This window comes from Nerophis lumbriciformis, linkage group LG15 (assembly GCF_033978685.3).
Source record: "Nerophis lumbriciformis linkage group LG15, RoL_Nlum_v2.1, whole genome shotgun sequence".
Classification (NCBI taxonomy): Eukaryota; Metazoa; Chordata; class Actinopteri; order Syngnathiformes; family Syngnathidae; genus Nerophis; species Nerophis lumbriciformis.
In genome coordinates this window covers 32,673,677-32,691,401 of record NC_084562.2, presented here as the reverse complement: position 1 = coordinate 32,691,401, position 17,725 = coordinate 32,673,677, and the positions used below count along the sequence as shown (strand labels likewise).

The following is a 17,725-nucleotide window of genomic DNA, read 5'->3' as shown; positions in this document are numbered from 1 at the left end:
CGGCACATTTGCGGATTATAATTACTGGTTTGCAAAAAAGGTTTTTAACCCAATTAGGTGAAATTACATAATCTCCCACGGCACACCAGACTGTATCTCACGGCACGAGTCCGCGGCACAGTGGTTGAAAACACTGACCTAAAACATACCAAGCCGAGAGAGGGCTCCCAAAAACTTGTAAGTCGAGGTACCACTGTTAATTGGTAAGGTATACACTGGTATTGCGTTTTCAGTCTACAATTTAACAACTAGAGTGGAGCAGTAAAGAAGAGTTAGATTAGTTTTCTGTCATCATTATCACTCCATAAACCTTTTGGATTTTTAAAATGTAGAAAATAACAATGCTATGTTGTTTGGAGGATTGTAAAAAAGATTTCTGTGTGTCTGGCAAGGATTTGGCAGACAACCAAATTGACAACGGTGATCTTATGGAGTGTTTGGTTCAGAACAAACATCAAAAGGAAATGAACGATAAGTGTTCCGTTGGTGTGACACACTTCCAGCTGGTAAGTTTTCTACTTTGTCATGTATTTATTAATCTGTGCATGGTGTACGTTTAGGACCTAAAAGGTTTGTGTCAAACAGACTATGCGATCATCTCTAACTGAGGGATCACTCATTACTGTCTTTGGACAATGGAGAAGGTTTACTGTTCTGGTCCTATTTACAAAAAGGCATTTTGAATTTAAGGCTTACACTTTTTAGATAATATATGAGCTGTTGAATCAAGGGTGTAACTTTTACGAGGATGTTTGTTTTTCTTTTCAGTCTGATTTGAAAAATAAATAGTTTATCTATACTACACATAATATTGTGCACTGGCAGTAGATACACTATATTGCCAAAAGTATTTGGCCACCCATCCAAAAGATGAGAATCAGATGTCCTAATCACTTGGCCCAGTGTATAGAATCAAGCACTTAGGCATGGAGACTGTTTTCTTTGCTCCTAAATATTCCAAAGTCAACTTTATTTTAAGAAAAGTGAAGAGTTTGGGAACAACAGCAACTCCGCCACCAAGTGGTAGGCCATGTAAACTGACAGAGAGGAGTCAGCAGATGCTTAAGCGCATAGTGCAAAGACTTTCTGCACAGTCAGTTGCTACAGAGCTCCAAACTTCATGTCACCTTCCAATTAGCCCACGTACAGTACGCAGAGAGCTTCATGGAATGGGTTTCCTTGGCTGAGCAGCTGCATCTAAGCCATACATCACCAAGTCCAATTCAAGGCGTGGGATGCAGTGGTGTAAAGCACGTCGCCACTGGACTCTGGAGCAGTGGAGACACCTTCTCTGGACTGATGAATCATGCTTTTCCATCTGGCAATCTGATGGACCAGTCTGGGTTTGGAGGTTGCCAGGAGAACGCTACATTTCGGACTGCATTGTGCCGATTGTGAAATTTGGTGGAGGAGGAATTATGGTGTGGGGTTGGTTTTTCAGGAGTTGGGCTTGGCCCCTTAGTTCCAGGGAAAGGAACTTTGAATGCTCTAGGATACCAAAACATTTTGGACAATTCCATTGGATGGCACTTCAAGTTCATATGTGAGTAAAGGCAGGTGGCCAAATACTTTTAGCAATATAGTGTATGTCTCATACCTGTCAACATTTGCATTTGAAAATAATGGACTTTTTTCCTGTAAAAAAAATTCCATTAGCAACCTACTCCTGCTTGCCAAAGCCCTGCATATTTCGGCAGAGATAAAAAAATATATAAATATATATTCTCATTAAAGTTAAAACACTTGAAATTGATAGGAAATGATTGAACAGGATGGCACTGGGAAAAGAATGGTCAAATACAGTAGTTTCTCTTAAGAAAGGAGGGTATGTTATATCGGCAGAGGTGGGACCAAGTCATTGTTTTGCAAGTCACAAGTAAGTCTCAAGTCTTTGCCCTCAAGTCCGAGTCAAGTCCCGAGTCAAGACAGGCAAGCCCCGAGTCAAGTCCAAAGTCAAGACTGGAAAGTCTCAAGTCAAGTCCTAAGTCCTGCATTTTGAGTTTCGAGTCCTTTCAAGTCCTTTTAACCACAGACTAATATATTAACACAGATTGTGTATGCTTTTCAAACGCTGTATTTATTTATTAAAACAAGTGCATTTTAAATTGCAGGAAAGAAAATTGTGCTGACATTGCACTTTATAATAGCACTATTAACCAGTCATTTTAAACATTAACTCATTCCTTTACAGAACAAACACATTGAAAAATAAAGTGCAAATGTACTTATTTGTACAAAAGTGTTAACATTGAAAAAACATGACATATACGTGAACATAACAAAAAAGTTGTACTTTTTATATGTCAGGGCCCTATGCTGCATTGCATTTGCAAAAGACCAAATTAGCCAAGAGTCTGTCAGTCATTTGTGCTCGATGGGGGCGTAGTATGATGCCACCATGGCTGAAAACTCGCTCCACTGGAGCACTGGAGGCAGGCACTGCCAAGACTCTCATGGCCACTCGGAACAGTGAAGGAAGAGTCTTCATGTTCAATGCCCAGAACAAAAGGGGGGAGAGAGTTGTTTTGGGTTGGTGCACTACTTGTAAGTGTATATTTTGTTTTTTATGTTGATTTAATTAAAAAAATAAAAAAAATAAAAATTATTTCTTGTGAGGCCCGATACCAATCGATCCACGGACCAGTACCGGGCCGCGGCCCGGTGGTTGGGGACCACTGAGGTAAACAACCAACAGTATGTCAGAAAGCTAGCTAAAACGGTACACATATTCATAATATAGTATACATTTTAACTGACCTTTATTTTACTATTTTTGTCTTTTTTTAGGTGGCTAAAATACGCGGTGCTGCTGACCGCCGTCTAACGTTACGTGTGATATATTGACTAACGTAACCCTGCTTAAAAAAAAATCACTGAACAAAAAGTATGAATAAGGTAGTGAACTGCAACAGATTCCCGTGTTTGCAATAACGTTATAACGTTAGCAGTGAGTTTACAGCCTCACTGATTTAACTACACAGCAAATAAAAGTCACGTTACTTAGCCAATAAACGTTATCTTACATTCAAAACTTACCGTTCTTTGTGCAACTTCAAATGCCGGACGAAGTTGGAAGTTGTTGCCTCTCCATCAGTAATTTTCGAACCGCATGTGTTGCATACTGCAAACCGTTTTGTGTTGACCACCTCGTAATTTTTATACCCAAACAAAATTATTTTAGGTATCATTTTTTGTTCACTGGCGTGTGGTTTGGACATGTCTTCTTCGTTGGTTGTCCTGCAATTTGATTGGATGAATGCTGTGTGATGAAAACAAAGTAGATCTAATTTGATTGGCTGTTGTACTGAGAGCACACCAGCTGACACACGCAACGCTGATAGACAAGTACACAATGAAAAATACGGAGCGCTCCCGAATAACTTTTTCATCTTTGGGTTTTGGGGAAAGTAGCAAGTCATGTCAAGTCATGTCAATTCAAAAGGCTCAAGTCCAAGTGAAGTCACAAGTCATTGATGTTAAAGTCGAAGTCGAGTTGCAAGTCTTTTTACATTTTGTCAAGTCGAGTCTAAAGTCATCAAATTCATGACTCGAGTCTGACTCGAGTCCAAGTCATGTGACTCGAGTCCACACCTCTGTATATCGGCACCTAGAGTCCTATTCTCCTGTTTGTTTTTTTTACGCGCTTAATGTTAAGCACGCTTCTTATTCTCCCATCCAGACTGCAAACACTCCCACCCCGCGTAAATTAGGCACAAGTGCTTAAGTTATGATCATAACTAATGAGGGGGACTTCTCCTTAATGCCTTTTTTTATTGGCTGTGTGAAAAAAATGGAACATGGAGTTTTCTTAACACTTGCGAATGTCATTGAAATCCATAAAGATAACACTTTAAATTTGAGAATTAAGGGAAAATCCAGATTCTACTGGGAACACCCACATTTAAGGGTTGCTCCACCCGAAGCGCACATCTTGGATGAAGGCGCGCAGCGTAGACTTAAGATGAGGGGGAGAATTCTGCATGGACAGAATCCGCATAATTACGCAGCTTTAATCACTCATGCACGTGGGAGAATAGGGCCTGTAGTAATTCTGTTTTTGCTATATGTACAGTATATTCTTGTTTAAGGGAATTTTACTTGTAGTGGATTCAAAGTGGATTTTTTGTGTGTGTTTGTGTGCAATAGAATAATAAAATTGATGACCTACTCTGTTTGAAGCATCACACCATATACAGTGGGGCAAAAAAGTATTTAGTCAGCCACGATTGTGCAAGTTCTCCCACTTAAAATGATGACAGAGGTCTGTAATTTTCATCATAGGTACACTTCAACTGTGAGAGACAGAATGTGAAAAAAAAATCCAGGAATTCACATTGTACGATTTTTAAAGAATTTATTTGTAAATTATGGTGGCAAATAAGTATTTGGTCAATAACAAAAATTCAACTCAATGCTTTGTAATATAACCTTTGTTGGCAATAACAGAGGTCAAACGATTACTATAGGTCTTTACCAGGTTTGCACACACAGTAGCTGGTATTTTGGCCCATTCCTCCATGCAGATCTTCTCGAGAGCAGTGATGTTTTGGGGCTGTCGCCGAGCAACACAGACTTTCAACTCCCTCCACAGATTTTCTATGGGGTTGAGGTCTGGAGACTGGCTAGGCCACTCCAGGACTTTCAAATGCTTCTTACGGAGCCACTCCTTCGTTGCCCGGGCGTTGTGTTTGGGATCATTGTCATGCTGGAAGACCCAGCCACGTTTCATCTTCAAAGCTCTCACTGATGGAAGGAGGTTTTGGCTCAAAATCTCACGATACATGGCCCCATTCATTCTTTCCTTAACACGGATCAGTCGGCCTGTCCCCTTAGCAGAAAAACAGCCCCAAAGCATGATGTTTCCACCCCCATGCTTCACAGTAGGTATGGTGTTCTTGGGATGCAACTCAGTATTCTTCTTCCTCCAAACACGACGAGTTGAGTTTATACCAAAAAGTTCTATTTTGGTTTCATCTGACCACATGACATTCTCCCAATCCTCTGCTGTATCATCCATGTGCTCTCTGGCAAACTTCAGACGGGCCTGGACATGCACTGGCTTAAGCAGGGGGACACGGCTGGCACTGCAGGATTTGATTCCCTGTCGGCGTAGTGTGTTACTGATGGTAACCTTTGTTACTTTGGTCCCAGCTCTCTGCAGGTCATTGACCAGGTGCCCCCGTGTGGTTCTGGGATTTTTGCTCACCGTTCTGATGATCATTTTGACCCCACGGGATGAGATCTTGCGTGGAGCCCCAGATCGAGGGAGATTATCAGTGGTCTTGTATGTCTTCCATTTTCTGATAATTGCTCCCACAGTTGATTTTTTCACACCAAGCTGCTTGCCTATTGTAGATTCACTCTTCACAGTCTGGTGCAGGTCTACAATTCTTTTCCTGGTGTCCTTCGACAGCTCTTTGGTCTTGGCCATAGTGGAGTTTGGAGTCTGACTGTTTGAGGCTGTGGACAGGTGTCTTTTATACAGATAACAAGTTCAAACAGGTCCCTTTAATACAGGTAACGAGTGGAGGACAGAAGAGCTTCTTAAAGAAGTTACAGGTCTGTGAGAGCCAGAGATCTTCCTTGTTTGAAGTGACCAAATACTTATTTTCCACCATAATTTACAAATAAATTATTTAAAATTCCTACAATGGGAATTCCTGGATTTTCTTTTCACATTCTGTCTCTCACAGTTGAAGTGTACCTATGATGAAAATTACAGACCTCTGTCATCATTTTAAGTGGGAGAACTTGCACAATCGGTGGCTGACTAAATACTTTTTTGCCCCACTGTACATTATATTTAAATGCATTGGATTCCTATAAAGTAGATCCCCGCATATTCACAGATAAACTTTTTGTGGGGAAACCCATCATTTAGTGCTTTTACTCCCCAAAATGAGTGTAGTTAATTAGTATGTATTAGCATGATAAAAGGTGCTATTTCCTTAAGTGTGTTTCTTGAATATAAACCCACAGATGGTCAAGGTTATGGCAGAGTTTTAATGTGTTATGTCTAACACAAAGTCTTTTTTTTCTAAATGTAAAGATCCAGATGAAAGATTTCCGCTTTTCTTACAAATTCAAGATGGCTTGCAAGGAGGATGTTCTTCGCTTGTGCCCAAACATCAAAAAGAAGTAAGTGCAAAACTCTCCTAAGGTATCATATATCCTATACCTATTTATTGCCGTACAATGTTTATTTCAGCTTTTACTCTTTTATTCATTGATTATTTATTAAATTCCTTTTTTTTCAACGCTTTATCTTATGTATAAAGATTGTTTTATTATTGTTTTGTATTGTACTATACTGTACAATCATCCCTTGTTTATCTATTTGCTTCCTATTTGCTTGGTAAACGAATTTCCGCGAAGTCGGAATATTAAATCAAATCTCTTCATAGAGCATAAAAAACTGTTTACAACCTTCTAAATATGTTGTTTTCACATAACCAGAGTCCTCTAAACATGAAATAACAGCAATATTGTCATCTTTACACTCATATCACCCAATATAGTAGCCTTGAGTGTGTTCTACTGTAGATTACTCACTGGTAGCCCGGAGGATCCTTCAAGCATCATTGCTAGCCACTAAAACACAGCAACTACGTGGAAATATTTCGTCACATCCTGGGTAATTCCTTTAAGTTAGATCTTAGCTTCCACGTGGTGAAACCACGGGCGTAAGTTGTTTTGCCAAAAGTTAGTCAACTTGAGCTACGACCATTAACTATGTTAGTATTGTGTGTCCTGCGTTATAATTCCACATTGCTTACACCAAAGGCTCACCAATGTTATGTGTAGTTGATGATGTCGAAGATGAAGTGTATCTACATAAGTGTAGTTAATCTCCACTAAGCATTTCCTGGAATGCTGCTAACTAATAGCAATCATTTTCACTTTTTTACTTCTCCATTAACAACCCTTATGTGAGACAAGCACACATATGTTTTTCTTTTTTTAGCAAAAGTCTGCTAACAATGGAGGTAATTGGATTTGCTCTCTTCCGCCAATAAAGCGTTCTAAAAAAACAACAACGACTTAAATCTAACAATTTGGAATTGAACTGCCTTAAAATTTTCAAAAATTCTCCTAAATCTCATTAAGGTCTTACATATGATTTTTAAAGGTCTTAAAAATCTATTAACGTTACTTTTACCGGTAATTGAAACATGCATAAACTTCAGTCTTGCTTTTAAATGTTTTGATTTTTGAGGACGCTATAACGTAACTACAAAACGGTAAAAGTAGGCTACCTGTGCTGCCCGGTCACAATTGATCGCGCACCATCAGTTAGTGTAGCGTTGGATTGTTACAGCTTAGCATAGCAGCGGAGAAAACTTAACGAAAGCCCACAGCAAAGCCGAATGACTTAAAATGGGTAAGTGCAAGTTCAACAATTTGTGGCTCCAGAACAATCAATTTAATGCATGCTTGAAGCCGGTGGAAGGAAACGGATGTGGAGCCATCGAGGAGGGAAGCTTTTGTAAACATTGTGGTGAAAGTCAAATCAAATCAAATCAAATCAACTTTATTTATAGAGCACATTTAAAATTTACCACAGGGGTAGCCAAAGTGCTGTACAATGAGCAGGTTAAAAGATAAAACGAGTACCGAGCAAACACAACACAACACAAACAGAACATGATAAAAAATAAATAATTAAAATAGAATTAATAAAAACATAAAAACAGGATCACAGCAGGTGTATTATGGGGCGCCATTGCAGGATGGATATCACTCAGTGTTAAAAGCCATGGAATAAAAGTATGTTTTTAAGAGAGATTTAAAAACAGGAAGAGAGGAGGCTTGTCTAACACTCAGGGGTAGGTCGTTCCAGAGCTTGGGAGCAGCAACGGCGAAAGCTCTGTCACCTCTAAGCTTCAGCCTTGTGTCAGGGACCGTCAACAGCAGCTGATCGGCTGATCTTAAGGATCGGGTGGGGCAGTAAGGCTGAAGGAGGTCGGAGAGATAGGTTGGCGCGAGGTTGTTTAGACATTTAAAAACAAATAAAAGGAGTTTAAAATGTATTCGGTAACGCACAGGGAGCCAGTGAAGGGACGCTAAAATAGGGGTGATGTGCTCACGTCTGCGGGTCTGTGTTAGCAGACGAGCAGCAGAGTTCTGCACGAGCTGCAGGCGGGCGAGGGAGGCCTGGCTAATGCCAACATACAGGGCATTACAATAATCAAGACGAGTCGAGATAAAAGCGTGGATTAATTTCTCAAGATCATGTCTTGATAGAAGCGGTTTCACTTTCGCTATTTGGCGTAATTGATAAAAGCTTTTTTGAACGACGCTGCTGATTTGTTTTTCGAATTTAAAATCTGAGTCAAACTTTACCCCCAGGTTTGTGACAGAGTCGCTGAGATACGGGGTCAGAGTGCCGAGGTCAACGTTGGGGGAGGGAGAGCGACTTGGACCGAACAACATAACTTCTGTTTTATCTTCATTTAGGCTCAGGAAGTTAGCTGAAAGCCAGACTTTGATGTCGTGCAGGCAGTCAATAAGACGTTGAACCGTGTTATTTTGTGCCATGGGAAAATAAATCTGGCAATCATCGGCATAAAAATGAAATGCAATACTGTACTTCCTAAAAATAGAACCAAGGGGGAGAAGGTAAAGCGCAAATAAAATTGGGGCAAGGATTGAGCCCTGGGGGACCCCATGTGGTAAAGGAGCTGTGGACGACATAAAACTGTCTACTTTTACACAAAAACTCCAAAAAAGTGAATGGAATGATAATGTAAAAGTCAAAAATCCGCATACGTCTGTGTCAAAAGATGCTGAAATGCCACGAACACTTGCACAACTATACAAAAATCAACTTAAACCCCACAAAAGAGTGTTGTGTGGGTTAAGTGGCGCCAATTGCCAAAGGAGATCAAAATGAGATGTTTACTAGTGAAATCATACTATTACAAACGGTAAGCACACGCTAATTTATCTGTAGCAGTAGTAGTGTACTCACAGCAGTAAAACTATATAAAAAATATAATTCCCCTATACTATTTATTTTATTTATTGCAATGATTTTAGGTCAGCGTCTCATGCCTAATCTTTTTTCCAAGTTTATACAGCAACTGACATTAAAAGCTATACAGGTTGTCAGTTTATGGTTGGATGAGGAAAGCAAGGCTTGAATAAAAACTAGTCCTTGTTTATTAACAATATGTTTGAAAAAAAAGTCACAAAAAACAGCTAAAAATGTATTCACACATTCTAGATACAAATTTGAATATTATCCGCATTATTCACATCCAAATTATGTTTGAGGTTTGCAAGCCATAATTGTGATGTTTGGTAATATTTTTTCAATTATTTTACAATAGTCTTCTGGTGTATTTGGTTAGTTTAACCATTTAGTTTACAATTCATCCCGGCCCTCTGATTTTCTTTTATGTCTTTGTACTTTTTTGTCCGTATGGATGTGAAATGGTCTTAAATTCTATTAATTGTGGTCTTAAAAAAAGTCTTAAAAAGTCTTACATTTCACTTATTGAAACCTGCGGAGACCCTGCTGTTAATCGTGGCAGACTTCATGAAAGCCAACGACGACAACTTTGGGACATACGATGATCCAGAACTTTATATTTTTGAGCCTGAATATATAAAGGATGAGCTACAGGTTTTAGAAGCTGAGCAATAAGAAGCTTGAGCTAGTAGCACTATTTTAAGTGCTGAACAAAAACTCAAAACTACAAACATAGTAAAACAATCACTCACTGTATAATATCTGCTCTCACTGGGATGTCGACTGATGGGATGATTTTTTATTCCCGTTTAGAGAAACAAATTATTGGGCGCAAAAAAGCGTAATTTTATGTCTTTCTTGCCATCTCCGGGTCTAAGTTGGATGTCAAAATTGAATATAGTGACAGTTGTCCGTTTGGTCAAGATGGCTGGGGACGTTTCCAGTTGATTTGGGTAAGCAATTAATTTATTTCGGCATAGCTTGCCTCTAAGTTCCATGTTTGCAGCATCAAGTCACGCCGACCTCACTCTCTCGGCTTCAGTCTGCTCCAACATTTCACCCTCTCTTCGTGCTCGCTTTTACTATCAGCAGTTCATCCTCTGTAGATTCAGCTTTAAAAAGATATGGTTGTGAATCCTAATTTGTCCAAAAATAGTCATGTTCGTCATCTATTATGAAGTCTGCCATGATTAAAACACACTTGCATTTGTTTACGGAAGTAGGAACACACATTTGTTGCCGGAAGTCGGAAGTTTGTTGCTATGGAAATGGAAATAAATGCGCTGAAGAAATATGTTTCGGTTTCACTTAAAATTAGCAAAATACGGTAAATATTATATATATTACATATGTGTCTGTTACTACTTTATATACATACTTGCAGCGCGTATATAACATGTTGAAGGATGGTTTTGAAGTTGTTTTAGAGGGCTTTGAAGGCTACAATGGTGTTTTTATCTTTAGAATCCTAAAAAAAAGCATGTACAGGTAAAGGCCAGTAAATTAGAATATTTTGAAAAACTTGATTTATTTCAGTAATTGCATTCAAAAGGTGTAACTTGTACATTATATTTATTCATTGCACACAGACTGATGCATTCAAATGTTTATTTCATTTAATTTTGATGATTTGAAGTGGCAACAAATGAAAATCCAAAATTCCGTGTGTCACAAAATTAGAATATTACTTAAGGCTAATACAAAAAAGGGATTTTTAGAAATGTTGGCCAACTGAAAAGTATGAAAATGAAAAATATGAGCATGTACAATACTCAATACTTGGTTGGAGCTCCTTTTGCCTCAATTACTGCGTTAATGCGGCGTGGCATGGAGTCGATGAGTTTCTGGCACTGCTCAGGTGTTATGAGAGCCCAGGTTGCTCTGATAGTGGCCTTCAACTCTTCTGCGTTTTTGGGTCTGGCATTCTGCATCTTCCTTTTCACAATACCCCACAGATTTTCTATGGGGCTAAGGTCAGGGGAGTTGGCGGGTCAATTTAGAACAGAAATACCATGGTCCGTAAACCAGGCACGGGTAGATTTTGCGCTGTGTGCAGGCGCCAAGTCCTGTTGGAACTTGAAATCTCCATCTCCATAGAGCAGGTCAGCAGCAGGAAGCATGAAGTGCTCTAAAACTTGCTGGTAGACGGCTGCGTTGACCCTGGATCTCAGGAAACAGAGTGGACCGACACCAGCAGATGACATGGCACCCCAAACCATCACTGATGGTGGAAACTTTACACTAGACTTCAGGCAACGTGGATCCTGTGCCTCTCCTGTCTTCCTCCAGACTCTGGGACCTCGATTTCCAAAGGAAATGCAAAATTTGCATGGTTGGGTGATGGTTTGGGGTGCCATGTCATCTGCTGGTGTCGGTCCACTCTGTTTCCTGAGATCCAAATTCCCAAAAAAAGTGCAGATCCCCTTTAAGTGACGTGCCAGTTTTGTTGCATGGAACAATTTTCCACAAACACACATCATGTTCAGGGCCATGTGCTTGCTTTTTAAAGTAACCGCATTTTTTTATTGTTATAATCATCATCATCAAAGTCCTGGAAGGACAATTGAAGAGGGAATTTCTAAATAAAAACTAATAGAAAGACTAACAATAATCCATTGGGTCAAAAACATGGCACACCTTCTCACTCACAGTATAGTGGAACTGTATGTGCAAACTTACCGGTAATTGCTTCTTGAACATGGTTCGTAAATCAAAAAGTTTGTATAGTGAAGCAAATGTATCCATAAGAAACAATGTAAATGTGAATATTGGGTTCCAGCCTTGACAAACGTCCCTATTTTAGTTAAGGTTTGTACACTTTTTGCACACAATATAAAGTGCTATAACGTAGTGTATATCAAACAAACATAACAAGGAAGTGATGAATTAACCGTCTTGCTAAAATACCAACAACGACAAGCTCAACTGTTCTGTATGCTCTGCTCTGCCAACACGCACACACACACAGAAGTCCCTTTGGTGCACTCACAAACGATCAGAAATCACAAACATCCTTGACAACCATATTACTAGAATAATAAACATTTGAAAAAGTTAAGTAAAGTTAAGTCATTTAGAATTGATCACATGTCGGTGTGAATATTTTTATGCAGCCCTAACTTCAATGTAACTCTTTTTTGCATGTTGGAAATAAATTAACGATAACCATCTTAACTTGCCTAAATAAGTGTAACGTATGGTTGAGAGTTATTCGAGCAGTGCTCACCAATGAGCTCAAAGCCATGAGTCGTCAACTCAGCGTCCAGTTTTTAAAGCGTTGGGAAGTGACTTTTACGCAACATACTATCGCACAGCCACACCAGCTAGCATCCGTTACATAAGCATACCTTATTGAACAGCAATAATGATTTCTTGTCTTGGATTCAGGGTGGACGTGGTGATCTGTCTAAGTACTACTGTCAGGAACGACACGCTGCATGAGGGCAAAGAGCAGCGTGTCTCCCTGAAATGTCGTAAACAACTGCGGGTAGAGGAGTTAGAAATGGTAGGTACAGGAAATACAGTAACATGGATTTTTTTTCCAACTAAAACATATGTCAACTTTCAGTCGGAGGACATACGGTTAGAACCAGAGTTGTATGAGCCCTGTAAGTCGGACATCAGTCGCCTGTGTCCCAGCGTAGCTTTTGGCAACGCTCAGGTAAGGTTTGGTAAGAACAGCAGCATCAGAATCAAACCTGGTATTTCTTTTTTTCAATGTTCTTCTCATTTCCCGCAGATAGTCGAGTGTCTAAAGGAACAAAGGAAGCAGCTCAGTCTGCGCTGCCACCAGCGGATCTTCAGGCTGCAGGAGGCCGAGATGACAGACCCCGAACTCGACTACCAGTTGATGAGAGTCTGCAAGCAAATGATTAAGGTGGCTGGAGAAAAGATTAAATATTATTTATATTTTTATATAATCTCTTTCAGCAAGATCATTAACTCTCTTTTGCAGAGGTTTTGCACTGAAGCCGATGCCAGGAATGTTCTTCAGTGTCTGAAGCAGAACAAGAACAGTGAGCTGATGGATCCAAAGTGCAAACAGATGATCACTAAGAGACAGATCACCCAGAACACAGGTACACCTTTACTAATGCATACAAACTACAGTGGAACTCGTTTGTATACTCCTGACAACCTGCCCCCTCTGCAGTGGACATTATGTTTTGCATCACTTATTTTTTCCAAAAAGTATAACTCTGACAAATAAAATAGACCAACAGGCGGCCCGCAGGCCAAAATTGATCCGCCAAACATCCCCCAAATAATGAAACCACAGTTTTACAGCACACTACTCAATAATGGCGGCGAAAGATCAAGAGTGGCTGGATAGCATAATACAGGGCTTCCCAAACTTTTTGACTCAGGGGCCCCATTGTCGTTTAATTATATATAATTACCTATTTGCTCTTTTTTTCCACTTTTAAATTTTTTTTAGTAGTATTTTAGAATGTTAAAAAAATAGCTGCAGGCCGCAAATTGCTCCTGAGTTACACTTTGGACACCACTAAATCTACACCCTCCTTCAGACTACAGGTTGAACCCAGTGCTGAGAAAGTCTTGCCGACCGGACATTCCCAAGTTCTGCCAGTCCATCCTGAACAAAGGGAGTGAGGACAGCGAGCTGGAGGGTCAGGTGATCGCCTGCCTGAAACTCAAATATGCTGATCAGGTCTGTCCAATCATCAGAAATCCAGTTGGTATCTCAACCACAGACATCATTTCCTAAATCTCACCATCAATGTGTCAGAGATTGTCCCAAGACTGTGAAGACCAGATCCGAGTGATTCTCCAGGAGTCTGCGCTGGACTACAGACTGGACCCACAGCTGCAGATGCATTGCTCAGATGAGGTACACATGTTGCAGAAATACACGTCCATTTCTCTTTGATGTTCTCGTCTCGTCATTCCACTTTCTCATCCAGATCTCCAAGCTGTGTGCAGAGGAGGCAGCTGCTCAGGAACAGACTGGTCAGGTGGAAGAATGTCTGAAAGTCAACCTCCTCAAGATCAAGCAGGACACCTGTAAAAAGGTATACTGTATTTTTTAATGGTTGATTCTCTTCATATTTTTTGGAGATGATATTCATATACATCAATATTTTGGTTTTACTTTGTTTAAACACAGAGACATATCACCTGAAAAATATAATATAGTACTATAGGACAATTGTCCCTCCTTTATGCATTACTATTTCCGTGGAGGTTGTATTTTGTTCGCCATGATAGTTTTTAACAAGATAACTAGCCATTTTCTTCAAACCTCTGAGGCCCAGGGTAGGATATTTTGCTTTTGCTTTCCTGGCTATTCACGGTACAAATTCCCAGTACCTGGGAATCGATACCTGTACTTAACGGTACCACTTTACGGTACTTTTGTGTGTGTTAATAAATGGTAATTGTTTAATAATAAAATATTTTTTAGTGTAATAATTATTAATGAGAGGTTCGCATTGCCGGCAGTAAGTCGGACACGTTTCCGGTGAGGGTTGGACTCCGCCAAGGCTGCCCTTTGTCACCGATTCTGTTCATAACTTTTATGGACAGAATTTCTAGGCGCAGTCAAGGCGTTGAGGGGATCCGGTTTGGTGGCTGCAGGATTAGGTCTCTGCTTTTTGCAGATGATTTGGTCCTGATGGCTTCATCTGGCCAGGATCTTCAGCTCTCACTGGATCGGTTCGCAGCCGAGTGTGAAGCGACTGGGATGAGAATCAGCACCTCCAAGTCCGAGTCCATGGTTCTCGCCCGGAAAAGGGTGGAGTGCCATCTCCGGGTTGGGGAGGAGATCTTGCCCCAAGTGGAGGAGTTCAAGTACCTCGGAGTCTTGTTCACGAGTGAGGGAAGAGTGGATCGTGAGATCGACAGGCGGACCGGTGCGGCGTCTTCAGTAATGCGGACGCTGTATCGATCCGTTGTGGTGAAGAAGGAGCTGAGCCGGAAGGCAAAGCTCTCAATTTACCGGTCGATCTACGTTCCCATCCTCACCTATGGTCATGAGCTTTGGGTTATGACCGAAAGGACAAGATCACGGGTACAAGCGGCCGAAATGAGTTTCCTCCGCCGGGTGGCGGGGCTCTCCCTTAGAGATAGGGTGAGAAGCTCTGTCATCCGGGGGGAGCTTAAAGTAAAGCCGCTGCTCCTCCACATCGAGAGGAGCCAGATGAGGTGGTTCGGGCATCTGGTCAGGATGCCACCCGAGCGCCTCCCTAAGGAGGTGTTTAGGGCATGTCCGACCGGTAGGAGGCCACGAGGAAGACCCAGGACACGTTGGGAAGACTATGTCTCCCGGCTGGCCTGGGAACGCCTCGGGATCCCCCGGGAGGAGCTGGACGAAGTGGCTGAGGAGAGGGAAGTCTGGGCTTCCCTGCTTAGGCTGCTGCCCCCGCGACCCGACCTCGGATAAGCGGAAGAAGATGGATGGATGGATGGATTATTAATGAGCAGATTGCGATAACTGTGCTGTCCTGTTGTTTTTACTTGTTTTCTTATTACATTTCTGAGATTCGTTTGCAAGTATATTAGACTTCAGTGAGGTTACAATTCCAAGACATTAAATGGCAGTAGTGCATAGACTACGATGTGTTGCCTATTTAGAAAGTAGACTTTGCTATGAAGCTGAATGTCTGTCTAGTCTTTTGTTACACCCTACAAAGTGTTCATATTGTACATGCTAATCAGTAGCATGTACAGTATATAAAGTTAATGTACCACTGATAGTCACACACACATTATGGCAAAGACAATGTAAATTAGCATCAAGATAGCCATTTTGGAAAAGTAATTCTACGTTTGAGCATTTTCTATCCGACATACTTGCTTTGTTGGCATTGAAAATTGCAACCTCAATTTGACTTTGGCTGAACTTTTGCTGCTTGAGTGAGTTTAGTCTGCAACCGTACTTGACGTCATGAGCAAAAAGGTATCGAAATATGGCACGGTTTGATTTTACATGAATCGATACCCGATAGTATTGACGGAATTTGGTCGGTGCCCATAAAAGTACAGGATTCGCTACCCATTCCTACTTTTTTACCTAATAAGGTATTTCAACCTGTTAAACAGTTTATCTTGCTTTGGTTGGTTTCATTGTATGTGTGACTTATTTGTTCATTTTGATATAGGAACTGATTTACTAAGATCCAAATGTCTCACGCTTAACATTGTGTGCAATCTATAAAATGGCGTGTGCTATCAGTAGGCGTGTTGCATGTGCTCTACGAACACTGCGTGTGCAGTTGAAAAGTGGTGCCGAGTGCCTTATTTGAAGAGGAACTGCCCTTTTTTTGGAATTTTGCCAATCTTTCACAATAAATATGAAGGACATGACGACGGATGTATTTTTTTAATGCATTCTAACTCGTAAATAAACATAAATAAAAGTCCGCTTACAGCCACTATTCTGCCTATAAAACCCAATAAATAACCATTCAAAACTCCAACAATACTCAATTTACTTTTTATGACTTGAATATTAACCAAGTATTAGTGATATTGTTATTATAAGTGCTACCTAGGAATGTAATGGTAAACGGTATAATGGTAAACGGTATAATGATAAACCGCGGTAAAATTCCAGACAGTTTGGAATACCGTTTAAATTTTTAATTACTGACAAACCATAATTTATTAATGCATTTTAGGCAATACTTTACCACATGGGGTCCCCCAGGGCTCAATCCTTGCCCCAATTTTATTTGCGCTTTACCTTCTCCCCCTTGGTTCTATTTTTAGGAAGTACAGTATTGCATTTCATTTTTATGCCGATGATTGCCAGATTTATTTTCCCATGGCACAAAATAACACGGTTCAACGTCTTATTGACTGCCTGCACGACATCAAAGTCTGGCTTTCAGCTAACTTCCTGAGCCTAAATGAAGATAAAACAGAAGTTATGTTGTTCGGTCCAAGTCGCTCTCCCTCCCCCAACGTTGACCTCGGCACTCTGACCCCGTATCTCAGCGACTCTGTCACAAACCTGGGGGTAAAGTTTGACTCAGATTTTAAATTCGAAAAACAAATCAGCAGCGTCGTTCAAAAAAGTTTTTATCAATTACGCCAAATAGCGAAAGTGAAACCGCTTCTTGAGAAATTAATCCACGCTGATCTTGAGAAATTAATCCACGCTTTTATCTCGACTCGTCTTGATTACTGTAATGCCCTGTATGTAGGCATTAGCCAGGCCTCCCTCGCCCGCCTGCAGCTCGTGCAGAACTCTGCTGCTCGTCTGCTAACACAGACCCGCAGACGTGAGCACATCACCCCTATTTTAGCGTCCCTTCACTGGCTCCCTGTGCGTTACCGAATACATTTTAAACTCCTTTTATTTGTTTTTAAATGTCTAAACAACCTCGCGCCAACCTATCTCTCCGACCTCCTTCAGCCTTACTGCCCCACCCGATCCTTAAGATCAGCCGATCAGCTGCTGTTGACGGTCCCTGACACAAGGCTGAAGCTTAGAGGTGACAGAGCTTTCGCCGTTGCTGCTCCCAAGCTCTGGAACGACCTACCCCTGAGTGTTAGACAAGCCTCCTCTCTTCCTGTTTTTAAATCTCTCTTAAAAACATACTTTTATTCCATGGCTTTTAACACTGAGTGATATCCATCCTGCAATGGCGCCCCATAATACACCTGCTGTGATCCTGTTTTTATGTTTTTATGTTTTTATTAATTCTATTTTAATTATTTATTTTTTATCGTGTTCTGTTTGTGTTGTGTTGTGTTTGCTCGGTACTCGTTTTATCTTTTAACCTG

General features: G+C 40.7%; 1 protein-coding gene across 2 annotated transcripts in view; it reads left to right on the top strand.

The window, feature by feature from the left end:
• The window catches only part of LOC133616052 (Golgi apparatus protein 1-like), a 139,847-nt gene that overhangs the window by 110,003 nt on the left and 12,119 nt on the right, over window positions 1-17,725 (top strand). For both annotated transcript variants that reach the window (XM_061975070.1, XM_061975069.1), the window contains 9 exons: window positions 393-506; window positions 6,050-6,138; window positions 12,362-12,479; window positions 12,543-12,635; window positions 12,714-12,851; window positions 12,930-13,053; window positions 13,504-13,646; window positions 13,725-13,826; window positions 13,900-14,007. In XM_061975070.1, coding sequence (XP_061831054.1) covers window positions 393-506; window positions 6,050-6,138; window positions 12,362-12,479; window positions 12,543-12,635; window positions 12,714-12,851; window positions 12,930-13,053; window positions 13,504-13,646; window positions 13,725-13,826; window positions 13,900-14,007 — 1,029 coding nt within the window. The remainder of the gene's footprint in view (window positions 1-392; window positions 507-6,049; window positions 6,139-12,361; window positions 12,480-12,542; window positions 12,636-12,713; window positions 12,852-12,929; window positions 13,054-13,503; window positions 13,647-13,724; window positions 13,827-13,899; window positions 14,008-17,725) is intronic.